General features: G+C 38.9%; 1 protein-coding gene across 4 annotated transcripts in view; it reads right to left on the bottom strand.

Moving 5' to 3' along the window:
* Positions 1-13,698, bottom strand: part of XPO1 (exportin 1) — a 45,296-nt gene extending 31,598 nt beyond the window's left edge. The window contains exons 1-3 of one of the 4 annotated variants that reach the window (XM_078444517.2): positions 12,908-13,698; positions 8,983-9,114; positions 3,419-3,520 (exon numbers count right to left, since the gene is read on the bottom strand). In XM_078444517.2, the coding sequence (XP_078300643.2) occupies positions 3,419-3,520; positions 8,983-9,108 (228 nt within the window). In that variant the 5' untranslated portion in view covers positions 9,109-9,114; positions 12,908-13,698. Of the gene's footprint in view, positions 1-2,260; positions 2,325-2,482; positions 2,551-3,418; positions 3,523-8,982; positions 9,115-12,068; positions 12,303-12,907 lie in introns of those variants that run through there. The other 3 variants (XM_078444518.2, XM_078444520.2, XM_078444521.2) reach the window with 3 other exon arrangements.
* Between the last annotated feature and the right edge of the window lie 727 nt (positions 13,699-14,425).

The raw sequence follows: 14,425 nt of genomic DNA, 5'->3' as shown, positions 1-14,425 counted from the left end.
AGAACCATGTGAACATATTGCTATAAGACTGGCAATTTTCAGGATTCACAAATGGACAGACATTCACACATTTACATCTAAAGTTTCAAAAACATTATGCTACCAAGTTTAATTACATATATTAAACAAGGATCTATTCACCCATATACTGAGTTTTCATGCATTTTCCTCATTTTATTGTTTACTACTCTATTTAATGTCCTGCTGTTTATACATGCTCACACCAGGAGGAAGAACCAAATAAAAAGCCCTTTAGCAGCCAAATGGGCTTATCTGTAGAAGGAAAAGTAGCAGCCAGATATGAATTCACAGCATAAATGACTGCTCATAGGCTCACGTACTTTAACACGACCAGGCTCCTAAGAATTTAGCAGCTTGGATGCTCTCAAGCTCCCTACCATCCTCTAGGAGTTGTAAGCTCTTGGCCAAGTATTAAAGTATTGTCACAGATACTTTTTATAGAAAGTGTTTACAAACATCACTGGTGTGTTACTTAAGGAGCAGCAAGACAGCCCAAGGGTTTAATTTTCAATTTTAATCCCACCCTTACAGTTGCTATTTCTACTAATTTAAAGATAAACTTTTGTGCACAGTCAAAAATAATACACAAACGCATGTTGCAATCTGTATTTATCTTTCAGGTATTCCTTCCTAAATATAAAAGTCATTACTAAAAATATAAGTAAGTTAATAAATACAGATACCACTTTCAAGCCATTTTGTCCCTCCTGCTCATTACTCACTCTAAATAGTCAACAATGTTCACAACAATTTATAATGCTATACAAGTTACTACACAAAATTATTACCATGACCAATTAGTGTGGATAGACAGGAGGAAGAAAAGGGACCAAACTGTTGTGGTACATCTCAACTGGTTGAATTAGGGAAGAATTAGTTATAATACCTGAAAGATAAACTCATTCATATATAGACATATAACCTCAGATTGCAAGTTTTGGCTGAGAATAAGAGTTCATCTTTAAAATGGTTAGTCATCACACAATAAAATAGGAGCATTAGTATTTCAACCAAAGGGATCATGTGAATGCTAATTTTATCCAAAGCACAATATAGACTGTCCCAAACTACATTGTGCTCAAATAGTAAACGTTTTTGCTGTTTTCTTTCTTTTTAACATTTCATACTTTTCAAGAAAATTTTGCCATTTCAACTAAAATCCTACATTTGCAGAACATTCCTTAAAAAGACTTCCAAAATAAAAAAGCCAAAGCAAAATTCTGAAATTACAAATTTGATACCATTAAAGGGTTTCATAATCAGCAGTAAATAGGGAAACTTTCTATCCTGTTCATTTATAATTCCTTTATAGGTCTAGACCTCAGAAAAATAGGCAAAAAAAGGTGACATTCTGACTGAAATTTTAAATTAACTTTTAAGAACATACTACCCTAAAAACTTTAATTTTCTAGATACGAAATCAGACTGTCAACGTTTTGCTAAGTCAAAACAATGCACTTCTTACTACATGGAATATTGTTAATTCTCAAGCAATTAAAAAGATCTTTAAAAAACTAAAAATCCACCATAAATATACCAGGAAGAAGCAAAATCTCTTAACTTTGTCCTATTTAGCCCATATTTTCCAGCTTACACTTTTTAATTGAAGGCTATTACTCTGCTTCCTTTATGTTTGCTACTTTGTTACCTAAGTTACCTATTTACTAACCTCTAAGTCCTTTCCCCAACTGTAAAAAGAAAGCATAAGCTTGCGGAGGATACAATTCATATTTTCCTCATTCTGCCCTCCTGGCTGAAGCAGTTAAGCCCAATAAAAGCTTTCACAAGTCAAAGGGATACAAAGATCATCATAATATCCCAAAACCGAATCTCTCCTAGACCTTAAGACTCTACATATGAAGAGAACCCACATTTTTTTGAAATAAGAGTATTTTGATTAAAAATCTTAAGTGTTAGCCAAATCTGGGGGCCAATAGTAAAAGACTACTTTGGAGATATTGATAAATAATCCAAACATCATTCAAAAGAATTATTTACGTATCTGCGTCACATCTCAGGACCTGAGAAATCCACTGCTGAGTTATGAAGATGAGGGACAGATAACAGCAAAGACTAAATGAAAAAATAAATGCATGAAATGATCCCTATGGTAGAAATTTCTACTGAGCCCTTAGAAATACTTATTTTATGCATTGAATTCCCCTTTCCCCTCCCACCGCCCATGAAACAAAAACAATTGATGAACAGAATTCAGTTAAAGGGAATCAAAAGGGTAGACCTTGTGGAGGCCTGCCGTCAAAGCCTAGCTGTGTCAGTTGCACAGGAAGACACCCCTTTTCTTCCTATTACAAGCAATCAACATAATGGAACATTATGATTAATATCAGGTAGTGTTAACATCTTTAAAGAAAAAAAAATGATTGCATAAAAGCCAAATGTCATAGTGCATAAATTTAGCACCAAATCATTTGTAATTTATGTAAATTGAAGAATTCTTTACCTGTTGCTTTCTTTCTGTTCCTCTAATCATCTCATTTTTCACAAGACAAATTTGAGTTTTTAAAAATACTGTTGATAAATCAACTTAAACATTAGTAATGTCTGTCAGTATAAAAAGCAAAATTTACCAGGCAAGCAAACAGGCAAACACTATTATGTTACTTAAGGTTAGCACTTTGAGGAAGTTCTGGACTGTATTTTTGCTCTAAAATTTACAAGATGTCAAAACTAATCAATATTTTAAAACTGTTAATTAATACAGTCTGATTTCAGAAACAGATGTGAAAATGGCTATTTTCTGTTTTAACACAATGTATACCAAGTGGAAATCTTGTGTGTATTAAACAGAATGCCATGCATGGTATTTTATTACTTCAAGGCAGTTTAAAGAGAAGTGTGAATCATCAAGCCTAAAACAGTCAAAACACATTTTGATCAACCCTTCTGTTCAAACTAGGAAAAAAGGACCCAAATTATAACATTTTTCAATTGCAAATAAAAACTGAGTGCTGTCCCTTTAAGAGCATTGCTACCATGGAGCAGGGTTTTATTGCTGCCCACACAACTTCGTGTTGGAGGTGCCTAACCTGTATTATATTGATTACTTGCCCAAAATTCCTCTGATGTTATGTTTCATATCTGAATAACATCCAGAATTTATGCTACTTAGATCTGTATACATATTCTAAAAACAAAAACAAAAAACAACCAAAAAAAAGCCACCTTGCATTCTAGTCCCAATTACAAAACTTCATTCATAATTCTTAGGACTATTTGCAAGAATTAATTCTATGTTTAAGACTAAATTTTGAAATAAGTTAACAATATTAAATGTTTGAGATAACAAACACTAATACTAAAAATGAGATACCTTCCTCAAAGTTTATGACTGGAAGAAAAGAAGAAATAATGGATTTTAAAACCACCACTTGCTTACTTTCGTGTTCATATTCTGTGAAAATTCCAAAATTGTGTCGACTCTTGTCCATGCATCAGGATGCTCCTTTAAATGTGTCAGTACTTCTTGAGCCATTCTTTGCTAAAATATTACATGAAAATAATTTTAAGCTCACTTGTTCTTTTTAATCATTCATTAAAATGGTACCGAGCAAGGCACAAATCCCAATAGGACAGTGACTCTATTAACTTTCTGAAACACAAGAAATTAATGAGTCCATATACAAATAAATATGTCCATTATCACTCTTAAAATCCAATTTCTTTTTTTAAAATTAATTCATTTATTTTGAGAGGGGATGGGGGAAGGGAGAGGGAGAATCCCAAGCCGGCTCAGCGCTGTCAGCACAGAGCCCGATGTGGGGCTTGAACTCACAAAGCAAACCATGAGATCATGACCTGAGCAGAACTGAACCACCTAGTCATCCCAAATTTCAGTTTAAAATGGGAATATTCACCCCTTTGAAACAATAGGTTTTTTTTTTTTTTGCAATCTACTTTATTTGGTATCCTCAAAACGGATCTTAAGTTCAACCAATGCTAACAAAGACTAATGTAAATGAGTTCTCAGCATTTACAATCAACCAAAAGCAACATATAAAAATTCAGATACTTAGATAAATTATGTAATGGTACACTCTGCCTTACAAGTTACCAAGATACCTCTAACAAACTTTACTATAAAAATAGATCTCATAGGAAGACTGAAAAAAACTAGGTCTAAGTAAGGCCACAAACCTCAAATACCTGTAGATATATATAAAACATGAAGATCCTTAAACCCTTTTTAAAAAGTCTAAGTTTATGGTAAATACATCTGTTTTACACTCTCTCAAATTCCTCTAAATGTCATATTAAATCCGAGCTTATTTCAAAAACTTCGTTTTATTATCTTTAAAATACAAACCCAGAAATAGTAAAAACCTAGTATATAGCCATGATCTAGAATAAATACTGACATTTTGTTTTACTTGTATCTGTTTTTCTTTTAAATGTAGAAGATCTAAAACTTTTGGCAATCACCTTTATACCTTTCTCCAATGCCATTTCTTTCCTTTGTTCCTTAGAGGTAAATCACTTTCATGAATTTGGGGTCTTTTTCTGTCCATGTCTTCACAGCATGCGTATAAATTTCATAAACAATACAGTTGTGTGGTCACTAAATTTTACATAAATAACATACTATAAAAATCCTACAATTTGCTCTTTTCATTTGACACTTTCCTTCAGTTTTATTGCAAGGTATGACTGACAATGGAGTTTGAGATCTCGCCATATTGATACTATGTATCTTCATTTTAATCATTATAGTTTTTCAGGAGATGAATACATTTTACCAAAGGCTGTTAATTCTGATTTTTTTTCAAGAAGAGCTTAATCTTTTGACCTTTAAAGGCAGTTTTGTAGCTCAACTGGATCCTCCCTAATTACCTCTTACCTGTTTTTAACACATGAAATCAAAAAGTTTGATGGCTTTAGAATGTCAATTACTGGGGCGCCTGGGTGGCTCAGTCGGTTGGGCGTCCGACTTCGGCTCAGGTCATGATCTCACGGTCTGTGGGTTCAAGCCCCACATCGGGCTCTGTGCTGACAGCTCAGAGCCTGGAGCCTGTTTCCAATGCTGTGTCTCCCTCTCTCTCTGCCCCTCCCCCACTCTCACTTTGTCTTACTCTGTCTCTCAAAAATAAATAAATATTAAAAAAAAAAAAAAAAAAGAATGTCAATTACCTTTTTGTCAGATTGATTCAACTTGGTTAAGAGTTTATAAGCAGGCATCAAAAAGGGGAAAAGAAGCCTTCCAATTGGAACCTTCTCTGACCAACACCTCATAATCTTCTTTAACTTAGCTTTTATTCAAACTTACAGAAGAAAAAAAATCATGCTCCTTATTTTGGCTTTAATGTTAAGCATTATTTTCCTGAGGTAGCAAATACAGTGATTTTCCCTACCGCCCAATCAGCAATAGACACTGCTTACTGTTTAGAAGAACTGAGAAATATACACCCAACTATGTTAAGTAGTGGTTTTGCACCTTGACACCACCACCAGAACTACCATGTAACTTGGAAGGAAAACCAGTTGCCTGGGTTCCAACCTAAAAATATACATTGGGTTAGAGCCAGAGTATAAATTCTTATTATGTAAGTATTTTGGATCTGACTTCATTAAAGGACTAATAGTTTTATGGAGTTATAATTATGCTATATGATGACAAAAAGCTAAAAGAATAGTGAACTGAGTTATCTAGGGCCAAAGCACACTTTAGAAATGTTTTGATTCTCTCCCTGAGAGCATCTAACTAGATCTATTCATTTCTAACTAGTTATAGTCTTGCACATAAAATAGTAACAAATATCAAGAGAATAAGAATACCAAAGATCCATGCCTAATAATATTTTGTTAAGATACTGTCAGAACTTTTGAAGTGATGACCATTGTGCACGTAGTGAATACTCCCTACACTACTAACCATTCATTAAAACTCTGCATAAATCATGTCCCTTCCTTTTAGTGGTCATTTTACTCTCTTGAAGTTATTTCTAGTATTTGCATCTTAGGGTCTTAATTTTGCCCCAACCACACTATCCTTCTTTAATATTTTTTTATTAAGTTAAAACTCCAAAAGGAGCTAAAAAAGAAAAAGGCAACTAAAGGAAGAGAAAATTTGTTCTCTCCCTGTTACTTACTGAATGGTGAAAGTATTTTAGTTGCTAAGCAATAGATTGAGTTCAAGTCACCTCACACAATACTGGAGAAAACACCCAACTCTTCTATATCTTTTCCCCCCTGGCTGCCTAACTTGGCTAAAAATAGAAAAATACTTTTATGTAGTCCTTCAGTTGCCATTTTTTAGTACATTATTTTGAAACTGGAAAAAATTAAGAAACCTTACTGTATTTTAAAACAATGAGTTTAGGGGTGCCTGGGTGGCTCAGTCGGTTGAGTGTCCGACTTCAACTCAGGTCATGATCTCACAGTCTGTGAGTTCGAGCCCTGCGTTGGGCTCTGTGCTGACAGCTCAGAGCCTGGAGCCTACTTCAGATTCTGTGTCTCCCTCTCTCTCTCTGCCCCTCCCCTGCTCATGTTGTCTCAAAAATAAAAACGTTAAAAAAAAATTAAAAAAACAAAACAAAACAAAAACACAATGAGTTTACATCACGTATGGTAAATCTTCATTATACTTCCCAAAGTACCTTTTAAATAGAATGCCTTGTAAGTATCAGGTACTATAACAGGTGGTTTTACAAACCCCACTATCTTTGTCTTCAGTAAGTTGGTAACCTTGTGGCTGAGACTCTAGAGTAGTGACTAGAAACCTTACTGGACTAAAATCAAGATTCTATCACTAAAAACATGTTTTCCACAACAGCTTTATGCTTCTTTTTATTCAAAATAAGACCCTCAAAAGGTGGCACATGTAAAATACACTGAACTAGAATTTAAAAAACATGACTTTTAGAAAAAAGTTCTCAGCTGACTTTAAGCTCTCAGCCTCCATTTCCTTATCTACAATGTTACAGTTTGCAATTATCTTTATGCAACCTATTCATCTTATGATATAACTAAACATAAAATTCTTATTTTGGGGAAAGTTTATTTTGCCTTGATAAATAGAAAATTTAAGGGTGCCTGGGTGGCTCAGTTGGTGTCCAGTTGGCTCAGAAGTGTCCAACTCTCGATTTCAGCTCAGGTTGAGATCTCATGGTTTATTTGAGCCCCAAGTCGGGCTCTGTGCTGATAGCCGGGTTGGGATTCTCAGTCTCCCTCTCTCTATCCCTGTCCTACTCTCACTCTCTCTCTCCCAAAAAAAAAAAAAAAAAAAAGAAAGAAAGAAAAAAATTAGAAAATATGAAAACTTTTCTAAGCCTACATTTTACTCAAAAGTCAAATTTAAAACAAATCATTAACTCTCAATACTGTGAAACATTACTAAAAGTGGCATCACCTCTGATACGTATTTATCTTTATTTTTTTAGTAATCTCTACACCCAGCATGGGGCTTGAACTCAACGGAACCAGCCAGGTATCCCAGTACCAATATGTTCTTCATGATAAAAAAAAAAAAAAAAAAAAAAAAATTACTGCTACTTCTTAGTTTTAAGCCTAGAAAAACACTGGTCTCTTTGTTTATCCATCACAGTTTTAGATGTTGTGAGCCATGTTAAAAAACAACAAAGATTCAAACAGCAGTAGCAGCTGAGCAACGTGACAAAATTAAATGCCCATCTTCCTAAAGGCGACAAGACTTGTGCTTCGAATACATTCAAAGTTGAGCCCAACCTTACTTCCATACTTTCTTCCAAAAGCAGCTGCTTTCCATACGTGCATGTTAGAATGAAATGAAGCTTAAAGCTCCACAGTGAATGCACAGCACAAAGAAACAACTACATGGTAAGGATGGAATAACTTTTTCAGGAAGACTTTTGGAGACAAGAATGCTGACCAAAAGCCCCTAGGAGTTATAAAACTGGACCAACAAGCTTATTACAAAGTCTGCAGAATAGTTTTTACTGCTCATACAACTTTCATGGCCCCCTTTTTAAATTTTCTCTTTATTATATACAGTGAAACCACAAATGTTAGATTTCAAAAAGAAATGGAAATACTTATGCATAGGCTGGTACTTATACATCCTGTTTTTCATACTGTCCATAAAAGAAAGAATTTCTACCTTTCAGGTTTGTAAAGTTATGATAGTAGTCAGGATTTAACTACACAAATATAAACTAATCTCTTGAACATAAGTAACTTCAAAACTACTAGACATTATCTACTAGAAACATAACGTTTTGGCAACAAAATTGTACTAATATTTGTTACATCACCTTAAAAGACTTAAATCCAACAACAGAAAACTTTACTGATTTAAAACTCTTTGTGATTAATTCCAGTGAAGATTCAAGATTGCCTAATTTCTTGTAACGTAAAACAATTAAAACATTTATGAACATTCCTCTCTCGTCTTTCTTTCAACTGGGTGTTTTTAACAAAAAAATCCCCAAACCTTCAACTGTTCAAAGCATGGATATGTAAGACAACTACCTACATTAACAGTACCACTTTTACAAGTCTTAAATTCAAATAACTTAAGATGCTCTGTATTGTTGGGAATTTTAAAACAAGTTTTACCTGTGAAGTACTTCTGTAATTTACATATTTCAAAAATACAAGAATCCTTACTCCAAATATATTACACACATAAAATATGTACAGCCTTTATATCTACAAAGCATTTAATAAATATTTTAAATGGGGGGTCTTTCATTAAATGGCGGTAAAGGTTTCTGAAAGATAGAACGAGTATAATATTCCAAAATATCTCACTCTAACCATGTCAAAATATACTGCAATTTCTCCAGATAACTTCTCATTGGTTGATATATACTTACAAGTTAATACAAACTATGGAACACTTTTTTATACTTACAAGTTAATACAAACTATGGAACACTTTTTAAAAAGGTAATAATTTAAAATCTAATTCTAAATGAACAACTTCATTATACTACAAGAATGTTATAAAGTTTTGATCAGCTACTTTACCTGGGCTCCTTCTCCATGGTATAAGCAATTCACCACATTGTCTAGAAGGTTGATATCCAGTTTTTGGCTGAAATCGAGCAGCTGACGAGCTGCATGGTCTGCTAACATTGTCATAATTGCTGGCATAGATTACTGTAAATAAAGAAAAAAATTTAAGGTGCCTATGAAGTTTTGATATTACCAGTCAAGAACTTTCTATTCATATTATTTTACTTCAACCATGTTCTTGCAAATATTTTAACAAGTATTTTAAAGGCTACCTAAATAAATAGTAAAAGCAAATAAGTGGTGAAGATACTCTAACTGCTTTAGTTATTAAGATCTATTTTAAGACCACAGAAAACTCTTATTGTTCTACTCATATTTAAAAAAAAGTTACCCCTGGGGGTGTCTGGGTGGCTTGGTGGGTTAAGCATCTGACTCTTGATCTCCGTTTAGGTCCTGATCTCAGTTTGTGAGATTGAGCCCGATGGAGCTCTACGTTATCTGTGCAGAGCCTGCCTCTGATTCTCTCTCTCCCTCTCTGCCCTTCCCTTGCTCATGCATGTGCGCACTCTCAAAATAAACCTTAACTATGAAAATAAAGAATTACTCCTAACCTATTTTACTTTATTTTTTAAATCTTTTTTTATTGAGACAGTGGGAGTGGGGGAGGGGCAGAGAGAGGGGGACAGAGGATCCAAAGCTGGCTCTGCACTGACAGCAGCAAGCCCAATGTGGGGCTGGAACTAACAAAGTGAGATCATGACCCAAGCTGAAGTTGGATGCTCAACTGACCAAACCACCTAGACACCACCCCCAACCTATTTTTAAATGAAACTATTAGGAATTTATGGCCCTAAAAATCGATACAGTTCGAAGTCTTAATCTCAAATTTTTAGGTACAGATGAAGTTTAAGTGGATTTCCCCTTTCCTAAGTAGGGTCTTTTAATTCCGTAAAACTCCTTTCCCTGCATTGCATGTTACCTTAATTTTTAAGATATGCTGGGAAGAACAACAGGAAGATGCTAAAAGTTAAACATGGTATACAAGTTCTCCTACTGTATATACCAATAATCAGCAAGAACCACAAGTCAATCAAATATGGTACCCTTATACTCAACAGAACTTAAAATTTTTATACTCAGTCTACTTATACTTTTATACTCAGTATATACTTAAAATTTATATATATATTTTGTTTCTTTCAACCCTCAATGATTTTGGAGATTAAAATTACAAGTGTACAAATTCCTTGAACATATGTATGTCTAAAAAATACTTTATGATATGTCAGAAGAATTTTTTTCTTAACTTCCAGGTATTCATTGGCAAGGTGAAAAGCTATTAAAAGCCTGCCAACTATTTGCCAAATAAATACAAATTCTATGATAACAGAAAAGTGAGCTTCTTCACCTCACATAATATACTGGTTAAAACCTACCAGTTCATATGCAACGTTATCTTTTTAAGAGGATTCTAATCAAGATGCTGGCACACATTCACATTTTTATTGCCCAGCATTATAAAGATCTTTCCTTTGCTTTTTCTTCAAAGCCAGTGCTACTCAAGGTCTGACTGACTAAATCAGTACTCCTTAACCTTTTTGGGCCAAGATGCATTACAATCAGAAGAACATGATGGTGCCTGCCAAATTTTAAAAACTCACAATATTGTATACAATTACAGAAAATGCAGGACATCTTGAAAGCCATGCATGAAACCTCAGGTTAAGAACCCCTGGGTTACTGTAGTTAGACCTAAAAAGGTCAGATGGTCACCTCCACTTCTCCCCCTCTTAAAAACCTTCCAGGATAAGGAAATGGGTGGGTGGCTTGATTATGTTTGTACAAAGTAGGTTGGTAGAAAAGAGACATTATTTCTTGGCTACTTGATAGCAATTTAAAAATGTTCGTAACAATGGCAGCAATTTCAATTTTAACTGAAATGTTTTACTTAATGATAATGCCAGTTACAAAAAAACCCAGAAGTGTAAAAAATGAGTCAGTTAAGTTACAGATGACGTAAAAATGAAGAGTTCAAGGATTTTTATTCTTCTGACGCCTTTCAGCCCATTACTGACAGCAAAAACTCATAAGATTTCAAAAATTTTTATAGCATTTATTTAAGGTTTTCAATACAAACAGAATACGTGACACACATTAATGAAAATCTTTGCTCTAAATACTAAAATACTAATATCAAAGCAAAAATATATATATTCCACCAACAAACGTAAATTTCCTCCCTTCAAGTACAGTAAGATCAGAACAGTCTAAAAATTGAGGCTGAAAAACAATGCCCCCACAAAGCACCAAGATGTACAGAACAAAAGTTTTCAATTTTTGGTTAAAAACTGAACGAACTTTTCTAAGTAGTCCTATCATAATTTAATAACCCAAACAAAAAGAACAATTTGACTGTAAAAAGTTTCACTTTCAAGTACACTGTCCTTACAGAGTTCTTGTGGATAAATTCTTGTGAAAAATCAGGGTTAGAATAGAAGCTCGTGTTAAATACAGTAGTTTGCCATCCTTAAAACTACCGACTATCTTCGAAATGACCTACCTATTCTTGAACTGTACAGAAATGGCGGCTTTCTGGTCAATGCCAAGCACATTTAGTCCCCCAAATCAAACAGCTTCCAAAACATTCTTTCCACTAACAGCAGTGTCCCACACGCTTACGATACACAATCAGCCCGATAGCAAACAGCCATCGCTGGAGAGGTGAAACCACAAACGCTTTCTTTTCTCCTTGGGACACTCAATCCTAAAATCCACTCACTGGATAGCATATACAAGAGATTATCCAGCAATGTGACTCTACAAGTGACTACCAAAATACCTTCAGTGCCACTTCAAACTGAAAAAGCAAGCAGCTACACACTGCCAGCTCCCATCCAAACTATAACCGTTGCTTTATGATTACTAAATAGTAGGTCAAAAAACAAGTCGCTACAAGGAGAGACTGCTACTTAGATGTGTGGGCAATTGCCTGCTTCATTCAGTAGAAACACACCTCACTAAGGCCCGCCCTCCCCTCGCTTCCCACCCGAACCGATTTGCAGCACTTCTAACTATAGCATACCGGAGCACGCACTCACCCCGCCCATACTCGGAGGAGGCATTTAGACCAGGCGCCTGAAGTTCACCGCCCCATTCTCTATGCAGCATGGCCTCTGCGTGATCAGAGGAGGTCCGGGGTGGGCAAATCTTTAAAGCTTCCTCTACTACACCACTTCTTCCCACCCACCCCAAACTCGAAGACCTCGAAATGAAGGAGAATCAGGGCATCATCCACCGTACAAAGCCAGCAGCAAGCGATTCGATCACTTAACACACTCAACCCCCCCCCCCCCCCAACAAACTACAGCACGGAATCCCAATTGCAGGACTCTGAACAATCAACTAACCTCTCCTACATCTAATCCTACCCTGCAAAAAACCAGAAAGATTTTGAGTTTCCTTGCAGGAGGAGGAGGAGGGACTCAACGGCCCCTCCCTCCCCCGATCCCAAGCTCTCCACCGAGGGGCCACGTGATGCAGGCGGACGTTTCAATGCTGCTGCACTAAATATTTCTGGAAACTTCCACTCCTAATAATTTACAGAGATGTTCCTGAAATCACCCCAACTTCTCCCCAGCCCCCTGGGCTGGGGAAGCCCTTCCACCCCCACGCCGGCTCCACTTCACTATCACACGCTCCTCGCCTTCCTCCACCGCCACCCGCACACGCGAATAACCCAGCAAGCGCTACCCTCCCGCGGCCGCCTCCCCGCCTCCATCCCCCAGCGGCAGAAGCGGCTCCATTCAATCGCAGGCTCTGCTGTGGGCCCGCCGCCGCCTCCCGGGCTCGCCTCCCGCGGCCGCCGCCGCGCCCCACGCCGGCCTCCTCCCGCCCGGCCGCCGCCCGACCCTCGGCCCTGAAGACACAGTCGACTTACCCAGAGATTGAACCAACTGCTTCTTCTTTCCTTGTCGGGGGATTAGGGCGAGGGAAGGTGGGGAGGGGGGAGAGGGGAGGAAATCAAGGTGGGTTTCACAGTTTTCCCACCTTAAAAAAGGAAATTAAAAAAACGAAGAGGATAAGGGCAAAAAAAAAAAAACCTCAACAATATTTACTATTTCAGGGACACCCCCCACGACACACACCCACCCGCCCCCCCCCAAAAAAGAAGGGGAATTAATCCGTGGAATAAATGCTCGCGCCTGGCTGGGGAGTGAGGGAAGGGGGAGGGGAAAGGGGTCAAGTCCCAAAGATTCAGCCCCAGGGGGACCCTCCAGCCACAGGCGGCAGCAGGAGCGGCAGGAGTAGGGGGTATAGAGTCCACAAGGTCGGGGGACGCTCTGCTGCCAGTTGCAGTCCGACTCCCCCCTACCAAAATACGGCTCCCTCTCTCACGCGGCTCCGGCGCTGGGCCCCCCCACCCAGGCTCGCCTAAACTTTCCCCCCTTCTCCTGCTCCTCAGCGACTGGTGGTTCCCCCCTCCCCCTCTGGGTGGTTGCACGGACTGCAGCAGCAAAGACTGGAACAGGCACCGCCGCCGGGGCTGTAGCTACTGTTGCTCTTGCTGATGCTGTAGCTCCCGCTGCTCCTGCCGCGGCCGCTGCAGCCGCTTCTCCCCCTCCTCCTAGTGCCTCAAACTCGGAACCGGTTGAAACCGGTTCAGACTGGGAGATTCCATCTCGGTTGAGTTTTCAGCCCATGGCGCCGCGGAGCGTTTGGAACCTGGGCCTCCGCCCCCAGCCCGCTTGCCCATTGGCCGGTTCCAGCCACTGCCGCGCCATCAGCCTACCTCTTATTGGCTAGATCCCCCGTCAATTCCACCTCAAGTCTCCACACGAGCCCGCCGCTTCGGCCCCCGCCTCTTTCCAGCAGCGATTTGCCTGCAGAGTGGGGGAAGGGAAGTGGGGCGGGTCGAAAAGGAGTGAGGAGGGGGGTAGAGGAGGAGGTGGGACGGAGAGCTGTGCCCAGCGGAGAAGAGAGCAAAGAGAAGCCGCGCGGAGGATTGGTTCGAGCGACCTGTCAATCAAACGCAGCCCGCCCTCGACTTCCCGTTCCCCTCCCGCTGCTCCCCCTCCCAAAGCTCAGCCCTCAGGCCCGGCCTTTCCGATCCGCTCATTGGCTGGTGCCTTTGGTGACGGAGAGGGTGGGGCGCAGCTCGTGAGCTGGTGGCGGCGCGAGTTTGAGCGCGGCGCGCGGCTGCAGTCGCTCGGCTTTCTCCGGATCCGCGCTGGCCCGCCCCTGCCTGCTCCCGCCAACCTGCGGGGCCCGAGCCCGCAGTGACCGGGACCCACCCCCTCGCAGCGCTTTGAGAATGGAGAGGACACTCAGTTGCTTTTTTAATCGAGGAGGTGGAGATGGCAAAAAAGAGCGAAAGGAACGCAGGGGAGGGCAGTTGTAGGCCTCGGACCTCTCATCCATTTTAAAGGCCTACGTTTGGGGCCAGGGAGTTGAGGGG

The sequence above is a fragment of the Panthera onca genome, chromosome A3 (genome assembly GCF_046562875.1).
Source record: "Panthera onca isolate mPanOnc1 chromosome A3, mPanOnc1 haplotype 2, whole genome shotgun sequence".
NCBI lineage: Eukaryota > Metazoa > Chordata > Mammalia > Carnivora > Felidae > Panthera > Panthera onca.
The sequence above is the reverse complement of the archived record's forward strand: the minus strand, read 5'-3'. Positions and strand labels throughout refer to the sequence as shown.